Genomic DNA, 25,388 nt, shown 5'->3' with positions numbered 1-25,388 from the left:
TACTTTTTTCCTCTTACCCAATGGGGTCATAGAGGAATTTGCTATGGAGCAAAAAGATTGAAATGAATATTAAGTACTGGACTACAGTTGGCAGAAGCTTAAAATAATATATCCAGCAATACTTTTTTCAGATTCTTAGTTTTGGTGGCATGACAAATTCTTCTGACTAGTTGTTTTATTTATTGGCTAATAACAGTTTATGACTCTTACAGTTGTAACTGTCTGTAACTGAGACTATTCAGGAAGTGAAAATTGATCTCTGTGATGTTCTGTCTTAACCAGGAAGACAATAGCAGAGAGGTTGCATAGTCAGGAAACAGTTGTATGAGAAAACAGGTAGAGTAACCTTACTTATAAAGAGTAACTTTTGGAAAGAATCTATGAAAATTAAAACTGTGGAGACCATATGGAGATAATTTCAAGGTGCTACGTTGGAGAAACAAGTGCAAACTGCTCAGTTAAGAAGTAAGATTTCAACAAGTCCAGATAAAAATCAATATGGCTAAAAAATGGTTAAAGAATGGTACTAGAAGAGTTTATTCAAATGTACAGATTAATAGAATGTCTTTCCCAAGTGTAATTAATAACTATAGTAGCTATGCTGTCACAGATTTTTGTAATGAAAGATCATATATCAAAAAGCCTTGGGCCTTCTTGTGTAAGCAAACAAGCATGTGACAAGGAAGCCGCAATGTGAATTCTCTTGGATATCCAAACACAAGTGATCTCTTACCAAGAACTTTAGGAAATGAAACAGTAAAAGTCCTCATGGAGGAAATAATCAGCTGAAGAATGAAAAATAAATTCAAAGTTTCAGAGATTGCGCTGTGTGACAGAATTAATAATTGGCTAAAATGAGTGGTACTAGTGAGGTGAGAGTTAGCTGATATGAGGAACTGGAGAAGAATTTTAAAATGCTGATTGACTGAGGAACAAATATGGCAGGTGAAACTCATTGTGGTTATCTATGAAGTGGTACACTTGAGTACAGAACTCATAATTTGATCAGAGAGTAGAACTGATTGACCACTCAATAAAAATATTTCCAGATTATAGTAGATGCTTTTGAGGAAACATTGATAAAATGGCAGTTGAAGAAAACGAGTGAAAAATTATTCTAATAAATTAAGAAACTGAGGAAAACTTTACTGTGCTACACCAAGCTTATAGGAGGCTAACAAGATTGCATTAATTGCTTCTGCCTGTCTAGTGTCAGGATAATGAGATCACAGCTTAGCAGTGAAAACTACGCGGATAGCCAGTTGTGAAATTTTTTTCCAACTTGAGAGTTTAGCTGGACATCATGTTTAAACCACTTCTATTTAAATGAGCTAGATTTGTTCATGGTAATGGAAGTTAGTACAGAAAGGACCTTCTCGTGCCTGAAATTACTTGTCCTCTATATAGAACTGAGTAAAAACTTAGCTTTGAAGCTTGTAACATGTTTTAAAGACATTCTGGATATGTATATTTTTCCATGGAATATTTGTCCTTCATCTGAATATTAAAATCTTTGAATTGTGGGAAAAGTTGTCTCAAACTTAGCAATTCTTCTTTAGATTCATAGGAAAATGGCCCCTATTTTATTCATAACAATTAAATACATGAAGCTTATCTCTGATTGTTAAAAAGCAGGTGGCATAGGTATTATGCTAAATTATTACCTTAAATCAGATTTGGATTGAAGAATTTGTATTATGAATGTTACTTTTTATATTGATAAGAAAAATTAAAATCTCACAATGAAGGGTTATGGGTTTTGACTCTTACCTTTTTCTGATTTATTAGGTAACTTGTTTTAAATAATTCAAATGTTCTTCATAATAGAAGGGAGACTTAATGTCAAGAGAGCATCAGACATACCTTTGCAATCAGAACTTTCCTTAGAAAAGCTAGTAAACTGCTGTAATAACAAAATGAATATAGGAAAATGAAGAAGTGGACAGATCAATATGTGCATAACAGTGATGACTTGTTCTGTTATATTCTGGATAGATTTTACTGCAGTTTTAAAAGCAATAGTTATGTGTTGTATTTAGCAAGCAGAGAAGCACATAATGGAAGCTTGTTTCATACACATATGTATGAAACATATAATGGAAGTTCATGGAACATATAATAAAATTTTTCAGGAAGTGCTGCCATTTTTATCTTTGTGTGTTTGGTGGCTTCAGATTTTTCTCTATTTAAGCATTTCCTAAACTGTATAATTTTAAATTACTAGTCCTAAATTGTGATACTTTGTATTAGCAAGAAACTGCAAATTTAAATTCATATTTAAATATGAAAATTTTAATTTATTAGTCAAAATAGGACTGTTACAAGACTTTAGCAGATCTGAGTAAGTGTCACATGGATTTTTTTTCCTTCTGTTTGTAGAAGAGGTGGAGGGGGAGAAAAAAAAGGAGTGTGAAGATAAAGAGGAAGAGGCCCACAAAGAAGAAGATAAACAAATAGAAAAAAGTATGTAATGTTAAAACCATTGTTTCACTGGGCTGTATGTGTTAGAAGCACAGAATCATTAGGTTTGGATGGGACCTTTGATGATTATCTAGTCCAATGCTCCTGCTAAAAACAGATGAACTGGAAAGCAGTTTGCCCAGAACCATGTCCTGACAGGTTTTGAGTATTTCCACAGACTAAGATTCCACAAATTTCCAGTGTTCTGATCTCAGTGTTTGACCACCCTCACCGTATAAAAGTTTTTAAGTGTTTGAGTGGAAATTCTGGTATTTCAATTTACATCCATTTTTCTTGTCCTGTCACTGCTGCCCACTAAGAGTCTTGCTCTTCACTCATTCTCCACCTGATAGGTAATTCACACACATGATAAAATCTCCCCTAATGACCTTCTCCAGCTGAACAATTCCAGTTCTTGTTGAATGCTCCTATCTCTAAAACATGTTGGTGACTTTACACTCCCCTCTCTCCAGTATGTTCACATAGTTTTTTGTATTTAGAAACCCAGGGCTGGACAAAAGACTCAAGGTTCTGGCTCACATTCCCTGGTTAAATGGGAATAAGTACCTCCCTCAACCTGCTGTCGGTACTCATTCTCAGGCAGCCAAGAATGTTGGCCTTCTTGCATGGCATGTTGCTGGCCCATGTTTAATTTCATGCACATGGAGACCACCAGGGCCTTTTCTGAAAACGTGTTTTCCAGCCAGTGAATTCCCAGCCTGTACTAGTACATGGTTTTATTGCTACCCAACTGTAGTACTTGGGTATCTCCTTTTCTTAAACTTCACGAGGTTCTTGTTAGCCGATTTCTCTAGTTTGTCAGTGTGACTCCAAATGGCAGCATAACCACTCAGGAGTGTACAAATCACTCCTTCCAGTTTTGTATCCCCTGCAAGTTGCTGCAGATATCCTCTTACCCCATTATCTAGGTTACAAATGAAGATGGTACTGTTGGTACCAGTAGCACGTGCTGGTGTGCATTACTGAGCTCTAGCTGGACTATGTGCCTAAATCATGGTTCCTGGAGACCAACAATTGAGCCAGTGCAATTATTTAGGCCATACATAAAGAATTTGGGGTTGGTTTGGATTTCAGAAGCATTATTAAAGATGCTCTCCTTTCATCCACCTAGCCAGTGGTCTCACTGTAGAAGGCTATCAGGCTGGTGCATGATTTCCCCTTGATAAATCCATTCTATTCCCCATCACCGCCTTCTTGATAGGCTTAGAGATGATTTCTACCTAGACTTACTTGCTCTATTGTGTTGCTAGGGACTGAGGTGAGGCTAGTAATCCTGTAGCTCCCTGGGTCCTTGTTACATAATCAGAAGATTATTTAAAAGCAGATGTCCCTCCTGTCCTCAAGAACCTTCTGGACACAGTGCAAGGAGCTGGAGGAGTGAGTGGGGGCTCTTTGGTTCTTTTGTGCTTCCATCACTGCGATGAACATGACTTTTATAATCTAGTTCTGTTTTGAACCTGTTCTTTTGTTAGATTTACTTTCCTTCTTAACGAAGAAGTGAAAAAAGAGTTTGAATGGGTTTTCAATGAGGTATTGGAGGTACAAGTTAAAACATCATGGCAGGTAAATACAGTTAATTGCTGGCATAGTTAAACGAGATGTAGTTTTATTCAGCTGAAATTCTGAGAGGAGGATTCAGTTTTTGGGAGAAGGTTTTATTTTGCTGCTCAGAAGCCATGTTTCATTATAGGATGGTGCTGATAGGAACAGGAAGAACTGGAGGGAAGTTCTGGAGAGGGGAATGGTGGTATTAGAACCATTCTGCATTTGGGACAGTGATTGGGTGAATCACAAAGCAGAACTCACTGACAGAGCAGTAATGTTGAGATACCATAAGGACTCATTTTGTACTTTGATGTCATCAAGCATGTTTTTCCAAAGGCATTCCTACTGGTTTAGAATGAGAAAGCTTAAACTGAGAGCAACTTCAAAGTAATCATGGCATTGTGAAAATACCTGCTTTTTTTCAGGAATTCCTCATGAGGAGTTGTATCTAATTGTTCCAGGTGAAGCATCAAAAAGAAAGCGTTCCAAATCTGAGGACATGGACAATGTTCAGTCTAAACATCGTCGGTACATGGGAGAAGATTATGAAGCAGAACTCCAAGTAAAAATTACAGCCAGAAAGGATGTTGACCTAAAATTACAAAAGGTAGAATAGAGGTGCAGAGCAAAGAACATACACACACACTTGTCACTTATGTTACTGTCTTTGAATTAGCAGTCCTTCCACACACGCTATGTGCCCCAAAACGCTTTCTCTTTTTTTTGTGGTTAAAAACTGGACATAATTCAAATAACAAAGGTGCTTAATTCTTAAAGTTCTACATAGCCCTCCTTTTAAGAAGAGACCATATAGCATTTGATAAGTATGCTGCAGGAGTTATATTTGAAATGTATAAAGTATTTAAAGTTTAGTGTGACTTTAGACTGAAAATGTTAGACAAGGATGTATTTCACCATGATGAAGTTTATATGTGATGCACTTCATTGTGTGCCTAGCTTTTAAATACAGGCAGTCTCCAAACAAGAGTGTAATCAACCTGGCATTTTGCAGATTTTTGTAGAGCTGTTAATAGCCTGATTGCACCATTGCTGTATAAGGAACTTAGGGTCTTGAAGAAACAAAAATTGTGCTGTCCTTTTATTAGTTCATTAGCTAGCATGTGTTGTAACTTCATTAATTTAGGATGGCAAAAATTGAACCACATTAGTTGCTTATTTATTTTTGGTTCCTAAGGAAACGTATTACACTGCAGTCAGTATAGAAGGGAAAAGAACATCAAATAATAACTTTCATCAAGTAAACTTTGTGAAAACCAGTCTTTTCTTCTTATGTTAGTCAGCCCTGCATTTTTGTAGGGGAAAATACATGGCAGAAAAAAGTTTTTGTTGAATGTCTTAAGTTTCTGTTCATTGAATGCCAACGTCCCTCTCAAAAGTAGAAAAGTAAGAAGAACAATTAATATGTGTAAGCACTGCACTTCAAAAAAATACCTTCTGTTGTTAAGGGTCTTTTTTATATAGTAAGATTTTATATCCTTATCATACTGAAGGAAATTAATTTGTTGAATTAATGGCAAACCATTTGTATTTTCCAAAATTTTGTCAAAACTTAGCTGTGCAACAACATACTTATTGCTGACTGTAGATTTATTTGATTGACAGGGCACAAAAGTTGTCATTGTTCTGTTTATAGTAGGATATTTGTTGAGAGTTGAGAATATTGTCAGAGATGGTCCCCCAAATTTTGGGATTGCATTGTTGTTTTATTTTTATATAACAATTTTGCAGATTATCCAGAGACTGTTAGAAGAAAAACTTACCGCTTTACAGTGTGCGGTATTTGACAAGACTCTGGCAGACTTGAAAAACCGAATGGAGAAAGTAGAATGCAACAAGAGGCATAAAAATGTGCTTACTGAAATGCAGGTGAGTGTGTGTGCATTCAGCTCCATACTAGGGTCAAATTCAAAAATAACTTCCTCAGTATTTAGTAGTACAGTTCCTACAGTTGCCAGTAGGGAAACCATTTTGATTCTGCAAGGGGAAGAGGTGGTAGGGGAAGCAGCAAATACTAATGTTCTTTTTGAGTTGTAAAACTGTTTTCCTACTCAGAGGGAGGGAAGCAACCAATTTGTCATACAGAAACACCCAAGTGGGTCTTTCATCTGGCAGACTCATTCATTAGCTGTTAGTAGACTGCTTTTCTACTCTTCTGTTCCATTTAGACATTTTTCAAAAAAATGCCAAGTATGAAAATATCTGTTGTCTTTATGGTGCTGGAAATTTGCTTAAAAATTGGAACATGCAGAAAGGAGAGCACAGTACCACTGGACTTAAAACATTATCCATCACGTGTTGTTTCCCCAGAGTGTAAATAGTGGTTGTCCTAGCAAGGAAGCAAATAGCTAATATTGAATACAGTGTGCTTTCCTGCATTTTTTTATAGAAAATACATGCATAGTGATGACATGAAGAACATCTCAAAATGCTAAGAACTTTGAACTGACAAGACAATTAAAAGCTTATCTCATAACAAATTTGAACAAAAAGGCCATTTTGGTTTTTGCATTTGAAGAAATACAGAGTTTGCCAGATCAGTTGCCACTATACAACTCTTTGCTATTGTTGCCATGGACATTTTGACTTTTTAAGCGCCAAGACACTTTAAGTATACTTGTTTACCAGTATCTTTAGCCATGAACTAGTGTCAAATTAGTAACATCATATAAGGCTTTCATTTATGTAGTTTTGTGTGAACATGCAAGATGTATTCAGTTTGTGCAGTTGTGAATAGGAAGGAAAATAATTAAACTTGCCTCAGATACTTTGATTGTGATGCATACTTTTGTTTTTCTGCTATAATACAGTTGAAAATAACATAGTTGTACTGTATTTCAAGGAAGAATAATTTCCCTGATCTGAAAATAGCCTTTGACTTGATATCTTAGTTATATATATTTTCATTTGTAAAATTTCTTTGATGGTTCTTGGGGATTTATGGTTTTGTTTGTTTCCATCTTCTTCCTGTTCAGGCTAAAATTGCAAGATTGACAAAGCGGGTTGGAGCAGCCAAGGAGGACTTGAAGAAGAGACAGGAAGTAAGAACTAGATTCATTGGGGTCTGAGGTTTTTTTTCTGAGTTAGCCTAAACCTTGTGTGGGAAAATACAGAAAATCTATATGCAGAAAGATGTGACTTGCTTATTCAATGGCATTGACAAAGCAGGTTTGTCTGGTTTGGTTAAAGACGTCTTAACATCTGTTGTGTAATTCTGATTTTTACAGAAGCTGCTTTAGCCATTTTTAGTGGGAAAACACCTTAAACTGTATGTAACTGAATCTAATTTACTTCAGTATGAGGAGTACAGTGTAAATAACAGAATCACTACTTTGATTCTGAGGGGTGAGAGTAGGAAGAAGAAAGAGAGGATATAGGAGAAGGGAGGCAGTGGGACCAAGGAGGAGATTTTGGGTAGCTGTAAAATACATCAAATTCTCCTGTGATGTTGACTTCAGAAAATTAATCTCTCACACAGCAGTGAATGGATATGAAATAGAATGAAAGCATAAGTTTGCAAGCTGACTTAGTTATTTTGTTCTCTCTCTCTCATTTTGTGTAGAATGTGGCAAATGCACCTGTATCTCCAGGGAAAGCAGCCCCTGACACTGCAAACGTGAACAATGCCACGTATCGGTAAGCAAAGCACATCACTGTGGGACCATGTTAAAATTTACAGTAGGACACTTCAGATAATCTCTGTATTTCCTTTTTTTTTATTTATTTTTTTTATTTAAAGTGTTCTTCCTTTTCCTTCATTGCTCTTCACTTGTAAACTTTTGTTTGCTTTTACAGAAGTCATAAATTGATAGAATTGAACCCATTCTTGCTTAAATTTAGATGTTATTTAGCCTCAGTTTCAGTGCTAAAAAATTACAGATAATAGTGGAAGTTTAATTTCAAGAACAGGAAAATTCTCATGGTGCAAGACAAGCTTGATGCAAGAACTTGAAAATTTATAAATAATTCCATACTTCTTTTTATTAGGGAAATATGCAAAGTTAATTTGCCTGAGAGGCAAAAAATGGGTTTAGAAAAGATTCTCAAAGAAAAGAGCTGTAAAATTAGGGATTTTTTCACCATTGTATTGTTCATAAATACACCTTATATGGCTTATTGAGAGAAATGCCAACTCATTCCTTAGAAATGCTGGCACAGTGAGGCAAATGCTGGAGTCAAAGAGGAATGTAGGAGAGACCACACCAGCAACTTTTCAAGCTCCTGTGAATCCAGGTAAGAAACTCCCTATGGACTGTAAACACATTTCTTAAAAGTTTTATTGCTTTCCATTTGAGAAGTAAGTAACTAAATAGAGCAAAACTAATTTCACTCCTTTTTTCTGACATTAAAAAATCATTATTTTAGTTCTCTAGCACATTCCCAGTTTATATTTGCATAGTGTGCTTGCCAGGTATGGGAAAAAATGTCTTGATTTGGCCAAGCAGAACTCGTGGTAAATTAGGTGCTTCAGGAGACTGCATGCTGGGTATGGCAGCAAAACTGGCTGCCATGAACTGAAACACATCTCAGGCCCCTTACTGTACTTGATCATAATGGGATACTGATGATATCCTTTGCTCTACCTAATGACTATAGAAATTGAGTGGGAAACTAAACAACAGTTAAAAACCCCATTTCCTAAAGTAGTCATGATGAAAAATGGAATTTCTAGGTTAAAATTTTATAGGGAATATAGACTGAAACTCACCATTAATTTACTCATTATAGTCTCATTCTCCTTGGTTGTAAAAATGGTTTGTTTAATATTGAATGCTGAGTTGTTCCGGCAGGATTATCTTCTAGTTTGCATGTACTGGCTTTCAGTAGTGTATTTTGCTCCTGATCTTTAGAATTAATCCTGAAATTTTGTTGCATAAAAGTCAGTATCTTCTCTGACACATTAATACTTGGTGTTGGTAGAACCTTCTGGATACAAGGTCCTACCTATACAAGGCAATTTAGTCATAACTGACGTTGTTCTTTTCTTGTGTTTTGCTCTGCCATTTCTGTAACGGGTGTTTAAAATGCTGTATTTTGTGTTTTCAGCAGTTAAATCTTGGTGACTTCTTCAAGCCTGTGTCATAATTCTTTATATATCTTTTTTTTTTCTCACATTTCTTATAAACAGAAATGCAGTATTGACTGTATTTTAACTGTGCCATTGAATATCATAGTGTACAACAAAAAAATAGTATTTAGAGCCTTTATTGGCAAAAAGAAGTAATTACACGCTACCTTTTTCATAGGATCATAGAATTGTTTGGTTGGAAGGGACATTTAAAGATATCTAGTCCAACCCTGCCACCATGGACCAGGACATCTTTCACAACATCAAGTTGTTCAAAGCTCTGTCCATCCTGACGTTGAACACTTAAAATGATAGGGCGTTCACAGTCATTCTGGACAAGCAGTTCCAGTGACTCACTGCCCTCATCATGAATTGTTTCCATTTGTTGGGTTGCAGTGAAACTTCCCACTTGACTTGAGTGCTTAATTTTTTTTATTTATTTTTTTTGTGTGTAGTGCCTGCTTCGAGTCTTGCTGCTTCTCCAGCAGTTGTCAGTGGACATCCTAAGCTTCAGACTCCAGTGTCCTCCACCAGCTCTTTGACAACAGCAGTGCTTCCCACAGCTAACACGGCTACGGTTGTAGGCACTAACCAAGTGCCCACTGGCAGCACTCAGTCAGTGTCTGTCTCACTGCAGTCTTTGCCCGTAATCCTGCATGTACCTGTGGCAGTATCGTCCCAGACGCCGCTCCTGCAAAGCCACACAGGGACTTTGGTCTCTAACCAGCAGTCAGGCAACGTTGAATTTATATCTGTACAAAACTCATCTACAGTTGGTAGCCTTACCAAAACTACAGTGTCTTTGGCATCAACTAACACAACTAAACCAAATAACATCCCACATGTGCCCAGTCCTGGCATTCAGAGGAACCCTACACCCAGTGCTGGGTCAATAAGCACAACATTGGCAGTACAGGCTGTTCCTACTACTCATCCTGTTGCTCAGACCACAAGGACTTCTTTGCCCACAGTGGGTACTCCAGGACTTTATAATGCAGCCACCAGTCGACCGCCCCTACAGATGAAGATTCCTCTCACTGCGTTTAATAGTACAGCTCCTACTGAACCACCCACCATTGCAGCACCCAAGATTGGTAAGTTATGCTTGAATGTTGACACTGGCAGAGGAAGATAGTGGTCATTGGGAAACATAAGACCACACTATGTGGGAAATTGTTTCTTGATGTGTTTCACGGATGCACTTCTAGGAGATGGTTCTCCTAGCTGCATTTCTGTTGAAATTTTCAAAATCAAAATAATGTCTCAGACATTCAGACATCGTTGAAAATAAACTCCCCTTAGAGGGAGTCGGCAGTGTCGCTTTGTAAGATTTGTTTTATTTGGAATTTGATTTACATAATTCCTAGTGTGAAGTCAGAATCCTATTCTGTCATTAAGAATTTGGTATTTAATTTTAATAAAGCCTCTCAGAATTATTTGAAATACCTTTCTAAGCACAGGCATACTGAAAGGAAAGTATAATTAGAACTTAATTTTCACTTAAAAGTAAACATAGTGGGAGAAAAAAACCAACTGAATACAAACCTAGTTCCAAAGGAGTACACTTAAAATATTTAAATAAAGTCTCTAAACACAATAAATGTTCAAATAACAATAATTGGATTAATTAGTTTAAAATACTTTTTCTCAATCTTTGGTCCTGCCTTGATGGTTGTCTGCACTTCTGATTTTACATACCTTGATTTTTTTATTTTTTTTTTATAAGAGGTCTTCAAGATTTTAAGTGAGTTGGAATTACAGCAAGTGCCTCATTGGCAGAGTATAATGTTAGAAGGAGCTCAAGCAGAACTTGACATCAGAACTAGTTTAATTTCATTATCCTGTGTCTAGCTTACCTATGCTAAAATATGTGCTCCATAGAGCTAGACATTTGTTTTATATTGACTGTTAGCTCTAAAGGAAATAGAAGTGATTTAAGACAACATATAAGGTTTGTGACTGATGAGATACAGTGACAAAAGGAGGACCTATGTGTACAAAGAATGTCTCATTTTCTGCAGTTTCCATGGACTTACTTCATACCCTAGTAGTTTTCTAACCAGAATTGAAACACCGATTTGGGCCAGCACTGTTGCTGATAAGCTCTCATTAAAATGAAGAGGAATGAGAACAGAATTTGAATTTATATATTCACATCAACATCAACATATTAAAGGAACTTCTTAAATTGCTAGTTTGACGTTTGGCAGAGCTACTAAAGGTACTCAGTCTCCCTGTCTCGGTTGTGTATTTTACAGTCTGTTTAACCATCCTTTTTTCAGTCAGGTCTTTTTTGTATGGAAATATTTAATAATTTTATTTTCAGTTGAATAGCTTATCAGTATGCATACAGAGGGAGAAGAGCTTGGAGTTATACTTTGTTCTCAGGCAAGGAAATTGCTCATAAAATGCTTTTAATATACTGTCAAACTTACAAGGAAAGGAACATATTAATCAAACTTGAATACTTATAATTGCAAACTGAGGCTAAATGTAAAATATATCGCATACTGAATGTTTAGTGTCAAACAATTTTGAATATTGCCCTCAGATATGGCTAGTGGGTAGCAATAATTAATACTGATTAGATATTGCAAATGAATAATTTCTTGACCCCTCAGAAAACCAGACCAACAGGCCATCAACAGATACTTCAGCAAACAAGCGACCTGCTGAGGGAACAACACAGGTAGGCTTTTGATTATTTCTATATAAAATTCTAAAGTTACAATCCACAGGAGTTTTTCTTTACCTTTATTGATTATAATGAAACAAATTTAGTTTCTTTTGTGCCATCCTTTCTAGTTTCTCTCAGTTTATATTTCTCTTCTGATTCACTGTTGCTTGCAGCATGAGCTTCTGATAATTTTTTCAGAAGGTTTGTGATGGGATTTTGTGGGTACAAGTTGGTAAATCAGGAGCAGACGAAAAATTGTCTGCTAAAACAAAGATTGCCCAATCCTTGTCTGAATGGCTTGAACTTATAGCTACAAATGTTTTATAAATTATTGCAGTGTTCTCATTCCCACACTAATCCAGAAGTTAGAATTGGAATTGTAATGTTTGATTTCCATATATTATGGGAGGAAAAAAAAAGGAAAATAAACCTTCTTCAGGAGTAGCTATTTCATGGTAAAGGATAACTTGCAACACTTCTGGATTCCTTGTCTAAAATTTGTTGAACTTGCTTTGAAATTTAAAGTTTTAAATTAAGCTATTTAAAATTCTTCATAAATAATTTTCTTTCTGTCTATAGATGTTTCATAAAGTACCTCGTACTTAACTATTGCTGTTAACCAGAAGTCATTTTATATAGGGGACTAAAATTAATTTCTTCTAGAAACATTTCCAAATTCGTTAGCATCTCAAGGTACAGTTAATCTAAATTACATTTCAAAGCAAGAAGAAAATATACTGGACAATATTCTGGTTTTCATCTGCTGAAAGTAGTCTGGCAAAGGTAGCCAGTATTTTGGAGTATAAACTATGCCTCTGTCTTTCTATTAAGGCATTTCATAAAGAAAGGTTGTTTGGAACTCTATTATTCAAAGATACCTGTGGATTATAGCTATTAAAAACCCTTGTCAGTACTTGATAGGTAGGAAATCCAGTACCATAATGGATGACAGTAGTACTGTGTTAAGGTTTAATTTTCAGTATAAGACACATTATGTTGGAAGCTAGAGCCTGAAATCTGGGAGAAAACTTGGAAAAACAGATTGTGTATGATAATGGTACTTAGCAGTGGAAGATGAGCTAGGATGAGGGAAATAAAAGACATAAGATGTTTGTGGGTTTTCAGTCTTACTTTGTGTAGCGTATGTTCTAGGTTTGCTTTCTGTGAAATCAGTTAAAGCATGTGTAATGCCATGGTTAAAAAAGAAGGACCTGATGCATTTTAATTGGCTAGTGATGTATGGAATTGACATGCCATTCATTTGAAAAATCCATTTAATGCCACCTGCTTTTTGTTACATAAAATCCAAAATATTATGTATTACTCCACACTCGCAGCTCTCAGATCAAAAAGTAGTTCGCTGTGTACCGTATACCTGTGGCATATTTGATGGTACAACTTTGATCAATTGTTTCGAAAAGCAGTTGAAACAGGAAGAGACCTCATCAGAAAATAAAGACGCAGTAGAAGGAGCACAGACGAATTTTAACTTCCCTGAGGATGTCCTCTTTGGCTTGGAGGAAGAGGAAGAGGATGCTAAGAGCATCAAAAACACCCACAAGCAGACTGGCTGGGCAGCTAACCTATTAAAACAGTGGCTGGCCAAAAATGGCAAGGATCCTAGCTTTGAATTGGTCCCAGTAAGTGAACTCAATGATATCTTAAGAGAATTTTATTACACAATAAGAAATCATGATGGAAATACCTACAGTGTGGCAAGCTACAAGTCAATGCGTGCTGGCTTAAACCGGCATCTCAAAATGCCACCTTATAATCGTCAGATTTGCTTAATGAAGGACAAAGAGTTTGCCAGTGCAAACATGGTCTTTATGAGTGTGCTGAAGATGCTGCGCCTGCAGGGAAAGGATGAGACTCACCACCATCCTCCTATAGCTGCCGAGGACTTGCGTAAGATTAAGCAGTCTGGTGTGCTGGGTTTGCACAGTCCCCTGGCACTCGTCAACAAGGTGTGGTTTGATTTGCAGTTGCATTTTGCCAAGCGAGGGAGGGAAATTCTAAGAGATCTGGCTCCGGATGCATTTGTTGTTGAGAAGGACAAGAAGGGGCGTCGATACGCTATGTTTAGATACCCTGGCAAAGGCAAAAACGGAGAAGATCCTCATAAAATGGGTAAAATGTATGATATGCCTGGGGACCCAAACTGTCCTGTTTTTTCCTTGGAACTTTATTTGTCCAAGTTGCCTCCAGAGCCCCCTGCCTTTTACCTGCACCCTCTAAAGCTAACATCAGAGCAAATGCAAGAACAGCCTGTCTGGTACAAAAGAGAACCAATGGGTGTGAACTACCTGGGTACCATGATGCCCAGGATAAGTGTGGCAGCCAGGCTCTCCCAGCGGTACACCAATCATTCTCTCCGAACTACCACCATCCAGCTACTCTGTGAAGCAGGACTGGGGCCTAGGGAAATAATGGCAGTGACAGGCCATCGCTCTGAGTCTGCTATTAGGCACTACTGGGGATCTGCAGAGGTTCGCTACAGGGCCTGGTCAGATATAATGGAAAATAATGCCCCCAATTATCGGTATCGCAAGATCCCAAATGAAGCAATACAAGAATCAGTATCTGGTGCGTCCACATCTTCTGTAAAACGTATTGTTGTAGAACAAAACAAAACTTCATTCCCTACAAAATCTGTCGTGCCACCTGGCACTAACTCTGTGGCTTTAGTCCCTGAGGGACACCCAGCTCTGAATTGCAAAAGCCCGATGCTGTTGAACCACAGTTCGTCCAAGGTGTTTCTCCCCAAGAGCATGACCAGTTGGAACCTAATTGCCAGTCCCCTTCAAGGCTGTTGTAGCAAACCTGTCATTAGAAAGCATGTGATGAAACAAGAACCAATGACTTGATGCTTCTCTAATAGAACTGATTCCAGATTTATTGCTAAAATGGAAATATTATCAGGTTTGTTTTTTTAACTTGGTCTACTGAGGAAATTTCTTACGGTCTAGTTCAGCAAGTGTTCACACTCAAGAAGTGACCTATGGAGCAGAAATTTAAACAGAGCAGGGCTTGGAGTTTGTATGACTTTTTGTGGCAGCTGGGACTCTTCCATGTGGCTGAGCAGAGCTATTTAAAAAGCATTAAAGGGAGATACTGATTTCCACTTAGCTGAAGATACTTTCTTCACTAAGAGTGTGGCTTTTATATTTTGTGAAGAGTGTTATTTATCATACCATTTTGTGCCTGCTGGCACTAATGTAGCATCTTACAAATCAAATACTTGATTACTGGGGAGCGCCAAGAAAGTAGAAGCTGAATGAAATAGACACAGATGCACTACAGATATGTACATACACATGAAAACACCTGGAATTGCTTAACCACTGTCACCCTCTGTTCAGATTGTTATCAAACCTACCAGAGGACTGTGCCTTTATTTTCTTTGTTTTTTAAGTCTTTTTCTAAATTGATTTTCTCTGTGAGCTGCAGATTTGCATTACAGGTCTTTCCTTTTCCTATTTAATATTTTTGGCTTAAGATTCCAGTAATTCTGTTCTCTGAGGGCATTGTTGATACGTGTGGTATTAAAATCGGGATCTCTTTGGCTGTGCATGAAATGGGAAAAACATTCTCAAAAGAGCTGAAAACAATTTCTTGCTTAGATGCCAGGTAATTAGTGCTTGTGTTGTCTCTGTGCCTAACTTATGAGAGGGTGGTGGTGGTTTTTTTTTCAATTTCCTCTCACCAACCCCCTTCATTACATGTCACATCATCTTTACACTCTAGTCTTTGTCAGTATATATAATTCCCAAGAAATGCATCTTGTTCTTCCCCACTGAACCCTGTCCAAATATTATTTTTGGTTTTATCTTCTTCAGATTAGCACTGGTCCTGTCATTATCTTTTCCATAGATTTTTACAGGTGAGAAATTGTCAGCATAATGGATGTGAATAATTTTCATCATAGATTCTGACAAGAGATCTTCCTGTAAATAAAAATAGAAAATTGGATATAAAATCACAGATTATAGTTGGTCCACTTTGGAATAAGACATAAGTGTAGCATTTAAAACCATTTTCCATTATATTAACAATGAAATAGAAATTGCTTTGTCCGTTTCAAATGTGTGTATGCTTATGCACTTCACATTCATGATTTATCACACTGAGGACCTCACAAGTGTTGCTGTTGCTCAACAGTGGACAAAATAGAGAAAAATCATAGCTGAAATGACAAATTGACCATGATAAACTCTTAATTCTGTGGAGAACTTCCTTGCTGGTATAGGCTTTCAAATTTTGAATGAGATTTATCACTCTATTATAGGGTATAGTCTATATAGACACTGCTATAGTCTGTACAGAGGTGCCTGAATTTTGGAGTTTTTATCTTGGCTGATACTATTTACCTTTGTGGCCTTGTGTAGGTTATTCATACTTACTGCATCAATTTTCCAAAGTGTAAGACCAACACAGTGCTCCATTTTTGAATTGGTCATGATAAAGGTTAAAAGGTTTCAAAAGTTCTTTAGTGATCTTAAGCTCATCTATGATTGAGATAATTGATCAGATGTAATTGTAATTATTAATATAGAAATTACTTCTGCACAGTCCTACTTCCTTAGTAGGAGCAGTTAATTCATTACATCAATGTGTAGAGGAAAGAAAGCATGGATCATTTTGACAAGCCTGAAGTAAATCAATTAGAGATGGTAGAGAAAGAGATCCTTTCTAACATTGAGAAGAAAAAGTGGAAAAAAACAAAGAACAAATATTTCTCAAAATACACAAGAACTGTGCAGTAGTTTATTCTAGGATATTTTAGGGTAGCATAGATTTCCAAATTTTAGGGACTCACAGAATTAATAACTCAGTAAAACTGGCAAAATTAATTTCTAAATTTAATCTAGACTTTCACCAGAATCCGTATGTATTACTGTCCCCCCAAAAGGAATGTTCCTGTCTTTGTCTCAGGAAGTTGCTTCTTCCAGCATATTGGCATTGAACGTATACCCTCCAGAAACAAGAAAAGTACGTTGCCAGAAGATGATTCTGTGTTCCCTCTTGCTGTATACTGTGGTCATGCAGACCACACGCCCTGCTCTGGTTCTAAGTGTGTCTAGGTGACTTGGTGCAACAGCAAATCGCTGATGGCTTAGTTCTTTAACACTAATCTAGTTGGTGATTAAAATAGAAAAAGGGACTCTCTTGACCAGTCTTGGCATGTCTGATTCTTTTTGATAATCATTTGGCTTCTAACTTGACTTCTGTTCTGTTGGCTTGTAATTGTGTATTTTTGGATTCTCATTTGTTAAATTCTAATTCTGTTGGCACCAACTATACAGTGTCCTCTTACTACCTTCAGTTTGAGCCTGATACTTCAAAGCTACTGACTGCAGTATTACTACCTTCTGGGTATTTGTCTGGGAGAATTTTTTTTTTAAATAAGAAAGTATTCCTCGTTTGGGCTGGAAGACCTGGGATCATTATTTACCAAGCTTTCTGGTAAATTTTTATTTCTAATAATTATTTCTAATTAGTATTATTTCTAATTAGTAGAACATCTTTCTAAACTTACAGGACTGAAAAAAATCTTTCTCCTGTTTCCCCTCCCACCTAATGTGTTAAATGAATCTTTCCTACATGTATTTTATTTCTAGAAAAACAGAAGTAAACGAAAAACTTTCTTTGCAGCTTCTGTGAAGTTAATTTTGGCTGTGAGTACGGCGATACGGGGAGCAGAGAGTCAAGTTTCAAGTCAGTGCTATTCAAGGCAGTACAGGTTATGCTGTGTGAACATAATGAATTCTGTCAAAATGAATTGTACTCCTCAGCTGCGGTATCAGCAGAGAACCTCTAACAGCAGGATAACAGTTTTGGGGGTTTTCCCCATTATTTTTCCACTTTATCTGAACCTGTTTGGTGAACCAGCAGGTTAAGAATAGCTTGTTTGTCTAAACTTAGATTTATACTTTGGCTGCAAATTTAATGCAAAACTGCCAGTCATTTAAAATTCACTTTAAAAATCCAGATATGACAAATATGCTTTGAAAAAAAACTAATCTCCTATGATTCTTGAATTTTCTAATTAGATCTTCTCCTAAAATAAGACTATTTAATTTCAGTTGCAAAAAAAATCCCTAAAAAGCAAACCCAACCAAACAAAAACCCCTCACCAGAAAACAGTAAAACCAAACATATGCACAAAAACAAAAAGCAACAAAATCCCAAGCAAACAAAAATAAACAACCCAGCACTTAATCTAAGTCAACTAAATTAATACTGACTGCTATGTTATTGATTAAATTCCTTTTTCTTTGATGGATATGACCTGAAAACAGTGGAGAATGTCTGGCTCTTATATAATGCTTTCATAAATTTAGTTTTGTATCTCATTTTCATGATTCAGCTTTGGTACTAGTGTTATGAATATAAAACTTGTTTTCCCTGTCTTTTCCTGCTATGTTTGGAAATCTCAGCTGTTACTTCAAGGGGTGCTCTAATTACTTTGTTTTTTTGAAGTTGGCATGGTATCTTAAAGTGTGTTACATTTTCTTTGCTTATATGCACCTTCCGTTATTTGTACCATGTGAAGAGCTCCACTGTGCACAGTGTCACATACCTGAAGGCATTGGAAGGATGCTTTGAAATGGAATTTGTTCTTGGGTTTGTTGTGGTTCAACTCTAGTACCTCTAGTTAATCTTGAACTGAACAGTGTCTCAGTAGTAGCTGCTTAAGTCAATATAGTCAAAGTTTTCAGTATGCAGCTTGGACATATGATTTTGCTGTATGACTGTTTCTTCTTTTCAGCCTTTCTCTCTGCTTCTTGCTCCAAAAGGAATGGCTGCAGGGATGTGGAAGGGGACATTTTACTACTTGTGCTACTCTTTCATCTTTGGGTTTTTTCTTTGTACGCAGAAATTTAAGGGTTGTTATTCAGTCCCAGTAATTTTACCAATGGCCATTCCAGTGCCTTGGGTCCTTGAGCTGCATTTCTGAAGACATTACAAGCACTTACTGTATTGGAGCAAATGTTACTGTTACACAGGCAAAGGCACTTTTAATTATATTGCAAATCTTTAGAATGGTTTTAAAGTATTTTAGTACAAATCCCAGTTATAGATACAGGATTTATATATGTAATATATAAATACAGCTATGATACACTCAGAGAATCTATGATAGCAGTTTTATTACACTGTAAAATAAAGTAACAGTGAACAAATCTTAACAGGGTTTGGTGTGTTGAAAATGTCTGGCATAAGTCTATCTTCAAGAATGTTTGCATTTTATTTATTAAAACACCATGTCAGGTGAACAGTTTTTGGTTTTTTTCCTGTTCCCTCCTTCATGCACCTTATCCTCTTAAGGAGTAAATTTCACTTTACAGCTACTATTAGTTTATGAAATAAAAGTCCACCAGTGTTCTGTCCATTTCCCATTGTTTCCAATGTCCCTTGATTTATTTGGTTGAGCTACAGTTTAAGCTTTTTTGCTGACAGTTGGAAATTCATCTGGTAAAACATTAATAAATTTATAACTCTTATCTCTTTATTCTGCAATGTGTAACAAACTTTGAGTGTCTCTTGGGAAATAATGTGAGCAAAGTGGATATGTCAGCTTACAGTTCATAAGCAGCTGTTAATTCTATGTTGTTGAAGCATTATTGCTGAATATGTTTCCTTGCATTTCACAGTTTTGTCATTCAAAATAAACATATATGGTTATATATGTAAAATGGGCTGCTTGCCTTTTGTCTCTGACCCTGGGGTTATGTTTGGGCTGTTTAAAATGCTACTAGCTCTCATCTGTGAGGTGGAACCTTTGCCTGAGACTAATTAGAAAATTAAATTCTGATGTTGTTAAAAGGACATCATGTAGCTGAATTGGATGGCTGTTTTAAGTAACACAGTTAAAGTGAATCCACTTTTAGAGTGATTGTCTTTCCCTGTGACTGTATCTGTTTTACTTAAACTACCCCCAGCTACTGAGAGCAGCTTTTAATGAGCAAATATACTTGTATATTGTAGGCTCAGATTTGTCATTTCAGGCCAAAAATTCGGGAGAGATATTAAAACAATCTCACCAATTATGCCATTACTCCAGATACAGATAATAGCTTTTAAAAGCTGCAGTAAACTAATCTGAAAAGTATTATAAATATATTTCCTGTTCAATAAGACAGCCATCCCACGTGATTCTGTTGGGAAACTGTCAGTGAGTCTTGGGGAAATCAGGTAGATGTTTCACCTTCAAAGAGTAAGAACCAGTAAAGAAACGTGTGTGTGTGCATGTATGTTTGTGTTTATTATATATCCTTTTAACTCTCTGGTAAAGGAAAAAGAGAACCACAGCTGTAGAAAATCACTTCTAGCATTGTGTCAGGTGTTTTTTTGTAATGAGGACTAGGATTACTACCATCTAAAACCAGCTAATCTGGCAAACAATCTCTTATTTGTGTTCTTGTTAATAGGGGTAGCCAAGCCAATATCTGCTCTTTGCACTAAAGAAAGGAGTGGGTATATAATACTTAGGGGTTACTATAGCTGGTTATTAATTTTTTCCATGCTTGCATTGTTCTTGTTCTGTAGGAGGTGTTGCACAGTACCGCGTGAGGGGAATGGAGAAATCATGTGAATGCAACACATGAAGTGTCTGTTAAAAGTGTTTTTGAGTAGTACACAAATTTGCAACCACACACTAGAAAAACATGTATTGCAGCACTGAAATTTTGTGTAAACTTTGATCTTGGTAAACTGCTTCCTTTATTACATTATCATTTTCCTTTTTTATCTTGGTAAGAGATGACAAATATATTTAGTATCTGGTTGATTTTCATGACATCTTTGCAAGATGAAGTAGAATAACTACTTCAATTTTGTAGGAGCTACTGCATTGGAAAAAATGGTTGAGGAGTGATAAATCTGACAGTAAAACAGTCTGTGACTGAAATATGCTCAAAAATGTATAAAAAAAGTAGTTTTCACAACTGCTTAAACTGTGCTTGAAATCTGTAATTTTGTATACGGATGACTTAAAATGAAATATTGACCTTATAGTTATGCATACAAACACAGTATTGCCACCCTCTCTACATGTATCCCATTCCCAAGACATATTTTTAACATCACTCTCCATAATTTAAGATCGATTTTGCTATTATATAATGCCTTGGTGCATCATGTATTATTGTGGTGGTGTGATGCTTCATGAATTGTCTGGTTACAACCTCCAGATTTTTTTCTAGTTTGTTATAGTAGAAACTACTAATAAAATTGTCTGCACTGTGATAGTGTGCCACACATAATCTTCAGAATTTTGATCTTTACTACCCTGAAATTATTTTTTTGTTTTGCAATGTATTTTTTTCATTGTTGCATTTTTTTCTCCTTAATTTTTCACTTCTGCATGCTGAAATGTTCCTTTATGAAAAGCAGGTGGCATTACAGTCAATAACCTTATCTCTTTGTGATGAACTGAACTATGGCGTTATATAATACCAAAATATTTTAAATCACGTATATCATATGTGAATAAAGAAGTGCATATTCAGAACTTTCTTCAAAATACCAACTTGTAGCTTTTGGTTTTTCATTTGGTACAATGCATGTTGTTGAGCTGTTCCATTTGAGCTTTAGAGGTTTTTTTCCCTGTTTCCTACAGTACTTTGCTATTGGCCTATATGTGCTATGGTGTTTTAACTTTTTCTGTGTTAAATTTCACAATTACAGTTATGGTGGGAGATAACATTTTCTCAATATAATGTCTACCAATATGTGCTTTGGTCTTTAAATTGTCTCCTTTCTTACTTTTGTTTTCCTCGGAATAGAAAAAAATTGTGGGGATGGGTGTCTGTAAAAAAAGCTTTCTCTTTCCAAAATTGCAAATTATGAATCAATACGAATCTAATTTGCAGGAGTAATTATCTGAAAAAGTTGCTGGATAGCAAGGCTAAGGTAATATTCTTTCTCCCACTCCAGTGTATTTTACAACACTGTAAAATATTAGTCTCTGCAAGTGGAAAAACATATATAATGCTACTAGCCTGTCTCAACATCCCTACTTTTCTAGAGGCAGATGAGGAAACTTCTTCAGAAGCGTTTGAACACCAGAGACAGTCTTTCATTTTGTTGTGAGGCTGATGCCCTTCTGATTCCTCTTTATTAATATACTGTTTGCTGGTATGTAGATTAATTATTTGATATTGCAGTCAATGACATGGGATATTAGACAGTCTTCCAACAGAAGTTCCTAATTATTACGCATTTGCATTGGTTTTATTGCAAATCTTATTGTAACGTCAAGTTTGGGTGACCCTGCATTTATCCATTTTTGACACATTCCATGATTTTTATTACCTCTAAGATCCCCTTTTCTATTATATTTTCTGTTTAAATTTCTTTAATATCTACCGGTAATGAATACCGGCACGACACTGGTTTGAGAAAGTCAATATATAATTATTTTCTTTCTCAAGGAAAACTGTCTTATTGTTGCTTTTTCCTAGCAATTATCCCCCATAAGTATATCTTACTTGTCAGTCTGTCTATTTCTCAGTACTTTCTTCCATTCTTAAAAGGACTTCAGTGGCTGGGATTGGAAGAAAGCAGGTATTATGTTGTTGTCTATGCATATGCAGTAGAAAATGCATGAAATTGTGAGCATAGGTAATTTTTACTGATTCTCTGTAGAAAATCCTGAATTGAAGAGCAATTACTAAAATACGAACAGAGATTTTGCGTAATTAGTTAAAATGAAGTCTTGTTTTTAATAGTTCTCATGATCAAGAAGATCTGAAAGTGTTACTTTTAAGCAAAAGTTTTGCAGTTAGTAGAACACTTAGAAATACTGATTTCTAATGTGAAGTAGGAAAAAAATGCAAAAATTTGAATAGTTGCATTCATTTGACGCATACTTTTCATTGTTTTAATTTCCATATGCACTATAAAGCAGTTTTCATGTAAATGATGAAAAGGACTTGACAGGTTTCACTCAGATACTTGAAAGGGACGAGCATTTACGCTTTCATTTTTACCCTTTCTTCTAAGGTCTTTCAGTTGCTGCTTTCACAAGTTCTGTGCTTGCCATTAAAATACTTTTCCTTCACACTTGCCAAGTTAGATGCTTGCATCTGACACACAAACAGATCCTTTCATGTTGGTAATTGCAGTAGGTGTGGACATGACTGTGCCGGCTAAAGCAGCTGGGGTAGAGGGGCTGCAATTTGACAAGGTTTTCTTTAAAGAACACACTTTTCAAAACGGATCAAGATTGTAAATGTGAAGGGCCTTCTCAGTGGGCTGTTTCAGGACAAATGCACAACACTGGGAATAATGAAGTAACTTTGCAGTACACTTACCCCATCCTTCCATATTTGTGGTAGCACAGGCTCAGTTGCTCCATGGCTTGTTATTTTCTTTTCCCCTACTACCTTTCTTCTTCCTCCTGCTTCCTTTTTCACCTTTATTTCTGCTCTGTCATACCTTGCAGCACTCTCACCCCACCCAGTTCACCTTTTGTTTTGCCTTTCAACTCCAAGTTACATGTGTTGTCTTGGACTGGATCCACATTAGATTTCAGTATGAAATGTTCAGTTACAGGACACATTGCTTTTATGCAAAACATTTTAATTGCAATTTGAAATGCATCTACCAGCTGAAGACTATATAAATATGTGGCCATATTAAAACTGGGAAGTCAGGAAAAGATTAAGTCTTGTATCTTTCTTTCTTTCTTCCTAAAAACTTTTTACATATGTATTTAAAACTCTGGCATTTCAGAGTGGGATTTTTTCGGTTGAATTTTTAATTCCATTTTTAATTCACTTTTCTCATTCCACTGTTTCATGTTAAGATTGTTACACTGCTGACTGCCATATGAAAGGAGAAATATTTAAACCAAGGCAGCTCAGAAACAGCTGGGATTAACTGGATGGTTCAGTCCATGATGTTGGACTGATAGTTCCAGGCTATACAAGCTTTGCTCACCTGCTGTGATAATGCAGGTACAAAATGGCAATGTAAATGACAGTATTTTGGAGGATTTCTACTTACTTGGAATTTAAAGGCACATACATTAAGATACATGAGCTGTAAAAGGCTAGAAAAGGGGATTTGGTAGTTTACATTTCTTTTAAATCTCAATGTAAACTTTTTATGCTAGATTACTAGAAATTGCCCAGATAATGTTTTAAACAATCAGTTTTAAGTGCAGCTTCTGTTTGGTCTGGAGACGCATGTGCTGGTTCTGACAAATGATGACAAGTTGGCTTGTGGTGTTGTGATTTGGTTTGCTTTGGTTGGGTTTGCTTGGGTTTGTGTTTGTTATTTGTAACTGTGACATTTTAATATATATAGATCACTTTATTTTGTCATGATTGTTTTGTTTCTGTTTCAGCTTATTTGTATTCTAAGGTGTGTGTATCCTTTGTTACAAAGACTTGCTAGGCAATATGTGAACTAAACCTTCAGGCATATGTTTGAGGTTCTCATTAATGGTTTTAATTATTTCACTAATGTGGCTGCATTGATAGAAAGGTGTTAAAATGGCATCATCTGTTCTTCAGCAGAGATCAGCTGAAGCAGTTTCTTGTTGTCTTCCTGTGTTTGGAGATAGCTAAAGAAATTATAGCAGACCAGAATGCTTTGACTACACTTTTCTGCTTTACCAGTTTCTACCCAAATGCTTGCTGAAATATAATATTAGGAGCTGAAAAACTTGTTTCAGTTTTTGACACAAATGAAAGTGTTGTTTATATGTGACTGAAAGCCCAGTGCCAGGTTCCCCCTGGCTTCATCATGGCTGCAAGCATTGTGAAGCTGGGTTCTAATTTAGCTCAGAGCAGCACATTTGAATCTCCGTTTCTAATGTGTAACATGGCAGTCTTCTCCAAAGAATTGCATTTCCTTCTTTTTACAGAAGAAAAGAGCAGTTGTTTCTCTGTAGTCTTTAGAACAGAACTATGTTTGAGGAAACGAGTTTTCACAAGTCCTTGTACTACAAAAACTTCCCTGAGAGAATTTTGTGTAAAATAGTCATGATACTAAAAACGGGTGGTTATATTTTCTTGTTTGGTTGTCTCAGGGTTTTCTGAAAACTCTTCATTAATTGCATTTCACAATGTTGACCTCTGGTTAAATTTGTAAGTCTTAACCATTCTGGTGGTGTCAGTACTACAGAAACATATGGGATAAGGTGATAAAGTTCTCTCTCAGATCATGGACATGCTTAATTTTACCATGGGAAAGTAGTGTGGACCAGTCCTCTAACACCTGTTTGCCAGTTCTTCCTGGATTTCCTTTTCATTCTCAAATCTGAGATATTTACAAGTACCCGAAAACTGTGTGTGCCAACACTATGGGATACAGAAATGGATACTCCTCTTCATGAGTGTAGGTGGATGCTGCAAATAGTCAAAATCCTGACCTTTATGACAGGCATAATGAGCAGTCTGTTTTGTGTGGGGATGCCCTGCCTACACCATGCTCCTCTAGGTGGGAAACACAATGTTCAGCCTTTTGGTTTTTCAAGTTTCCTTAAGATTTTCCTGTACCCCTGAATTTCATTTGAGAGAAATGCATGGTTGGTGAAGTGAAGTAGGGGAATCTAGCTGGGGAGGCTGGAGATACAGGACTTCA

At 36.4% G+C, this 25,388-nt stretch overlaps 2 protein-coding genes across 13 annotated transcripts in view; both read left to right on the top strand.

Annotated features, from left to right (window-relative positions):
• LOC131592582 (activating transcription factor 7-interacting protein 1-like) overlaps positions 1-25,388 on the top strand; it is an 87,438-nt gene that overhangs the window by 39,418 nt on the left and 22,632 nt on the right. For 7 of the 12 annotated variants that reach the window (XM_058864170.1, XM_058864171.1, XM_058864172.1 and 4 more), the window contains 9 exons: positions 2,380-2,463; positions 4,452-4,633; positions 5,776-5,913; positions 7,020-7,085; positions 7,607-7,680; positions 8,189-8,277; positions 9,568-10,206; positions 11,734-11,801; positions 13,211-13,429. In XM_058864170.1, coding sequence (XP_058720153.1) covers positions 2,380-2,463; positions 4,452-4,633; positions 5,776-5,913; positions 7,020-7,085; positions 7,607-7,680; positions 8,189-8,277; positions 9,568-10,206; positions 11,734-11,801; positions 13,211-13,429 — 1,559 coding nt within the window. The remainder of the gene's footprint in view (positions 1-2,379; positions 2,464-4,451; positions 4,634-5,775; positions 5,914-7,019; positions 7,086-7,606; positions 7,681-8,188; positions 8,278-9,567; positions 10,207-11,733; positions 11,802-13,210; positions 13,430-25,388) is intronic. The other 5 variants (XM_058864169.1, XM_058864178.1, XM_058864168.1 and 2 more) reach the window with 5 other exon arrangements.
• Positions 13,439-18,317, top strand: LOC131592591 (uncharacterized). Its single transcript, XM_058864191.1, has 2 exons — positions 13,439-14,711; positions 17,445-18,317. The coding sequence occupies exon 1, from the start codon at positions 13,520-13,522 to the stop codon at positions 14,654-14,656; it is 1,137 nt and encodes a 378-aa protein (XP_058720174.1). The 5' UTR covers positions 13,439-13,519; the 3' UTR covers positions 14,657-14,711; positions 17,445-18,317.

Source organism: Poecile atricapillus, chromosome Z, assembly GCF_030490865.1.
Source record: "Poecile atricapillus isolate bPoeAtr1 chromosome Z, bPoeAtr1.hap1, whole genome shotgun sequence".
NCBI classification, from domain to species: Eukaryota; Metazoa; Chordata; class Aves; order Passeriformes; family Paridae; genus Poecile; species Poecile atricapillus.
The sequence above is the reverse complement of the archived record's forward strand: the minus strand, read 5'-3'. Positions and strand labels throughout refer to the sequence as shown.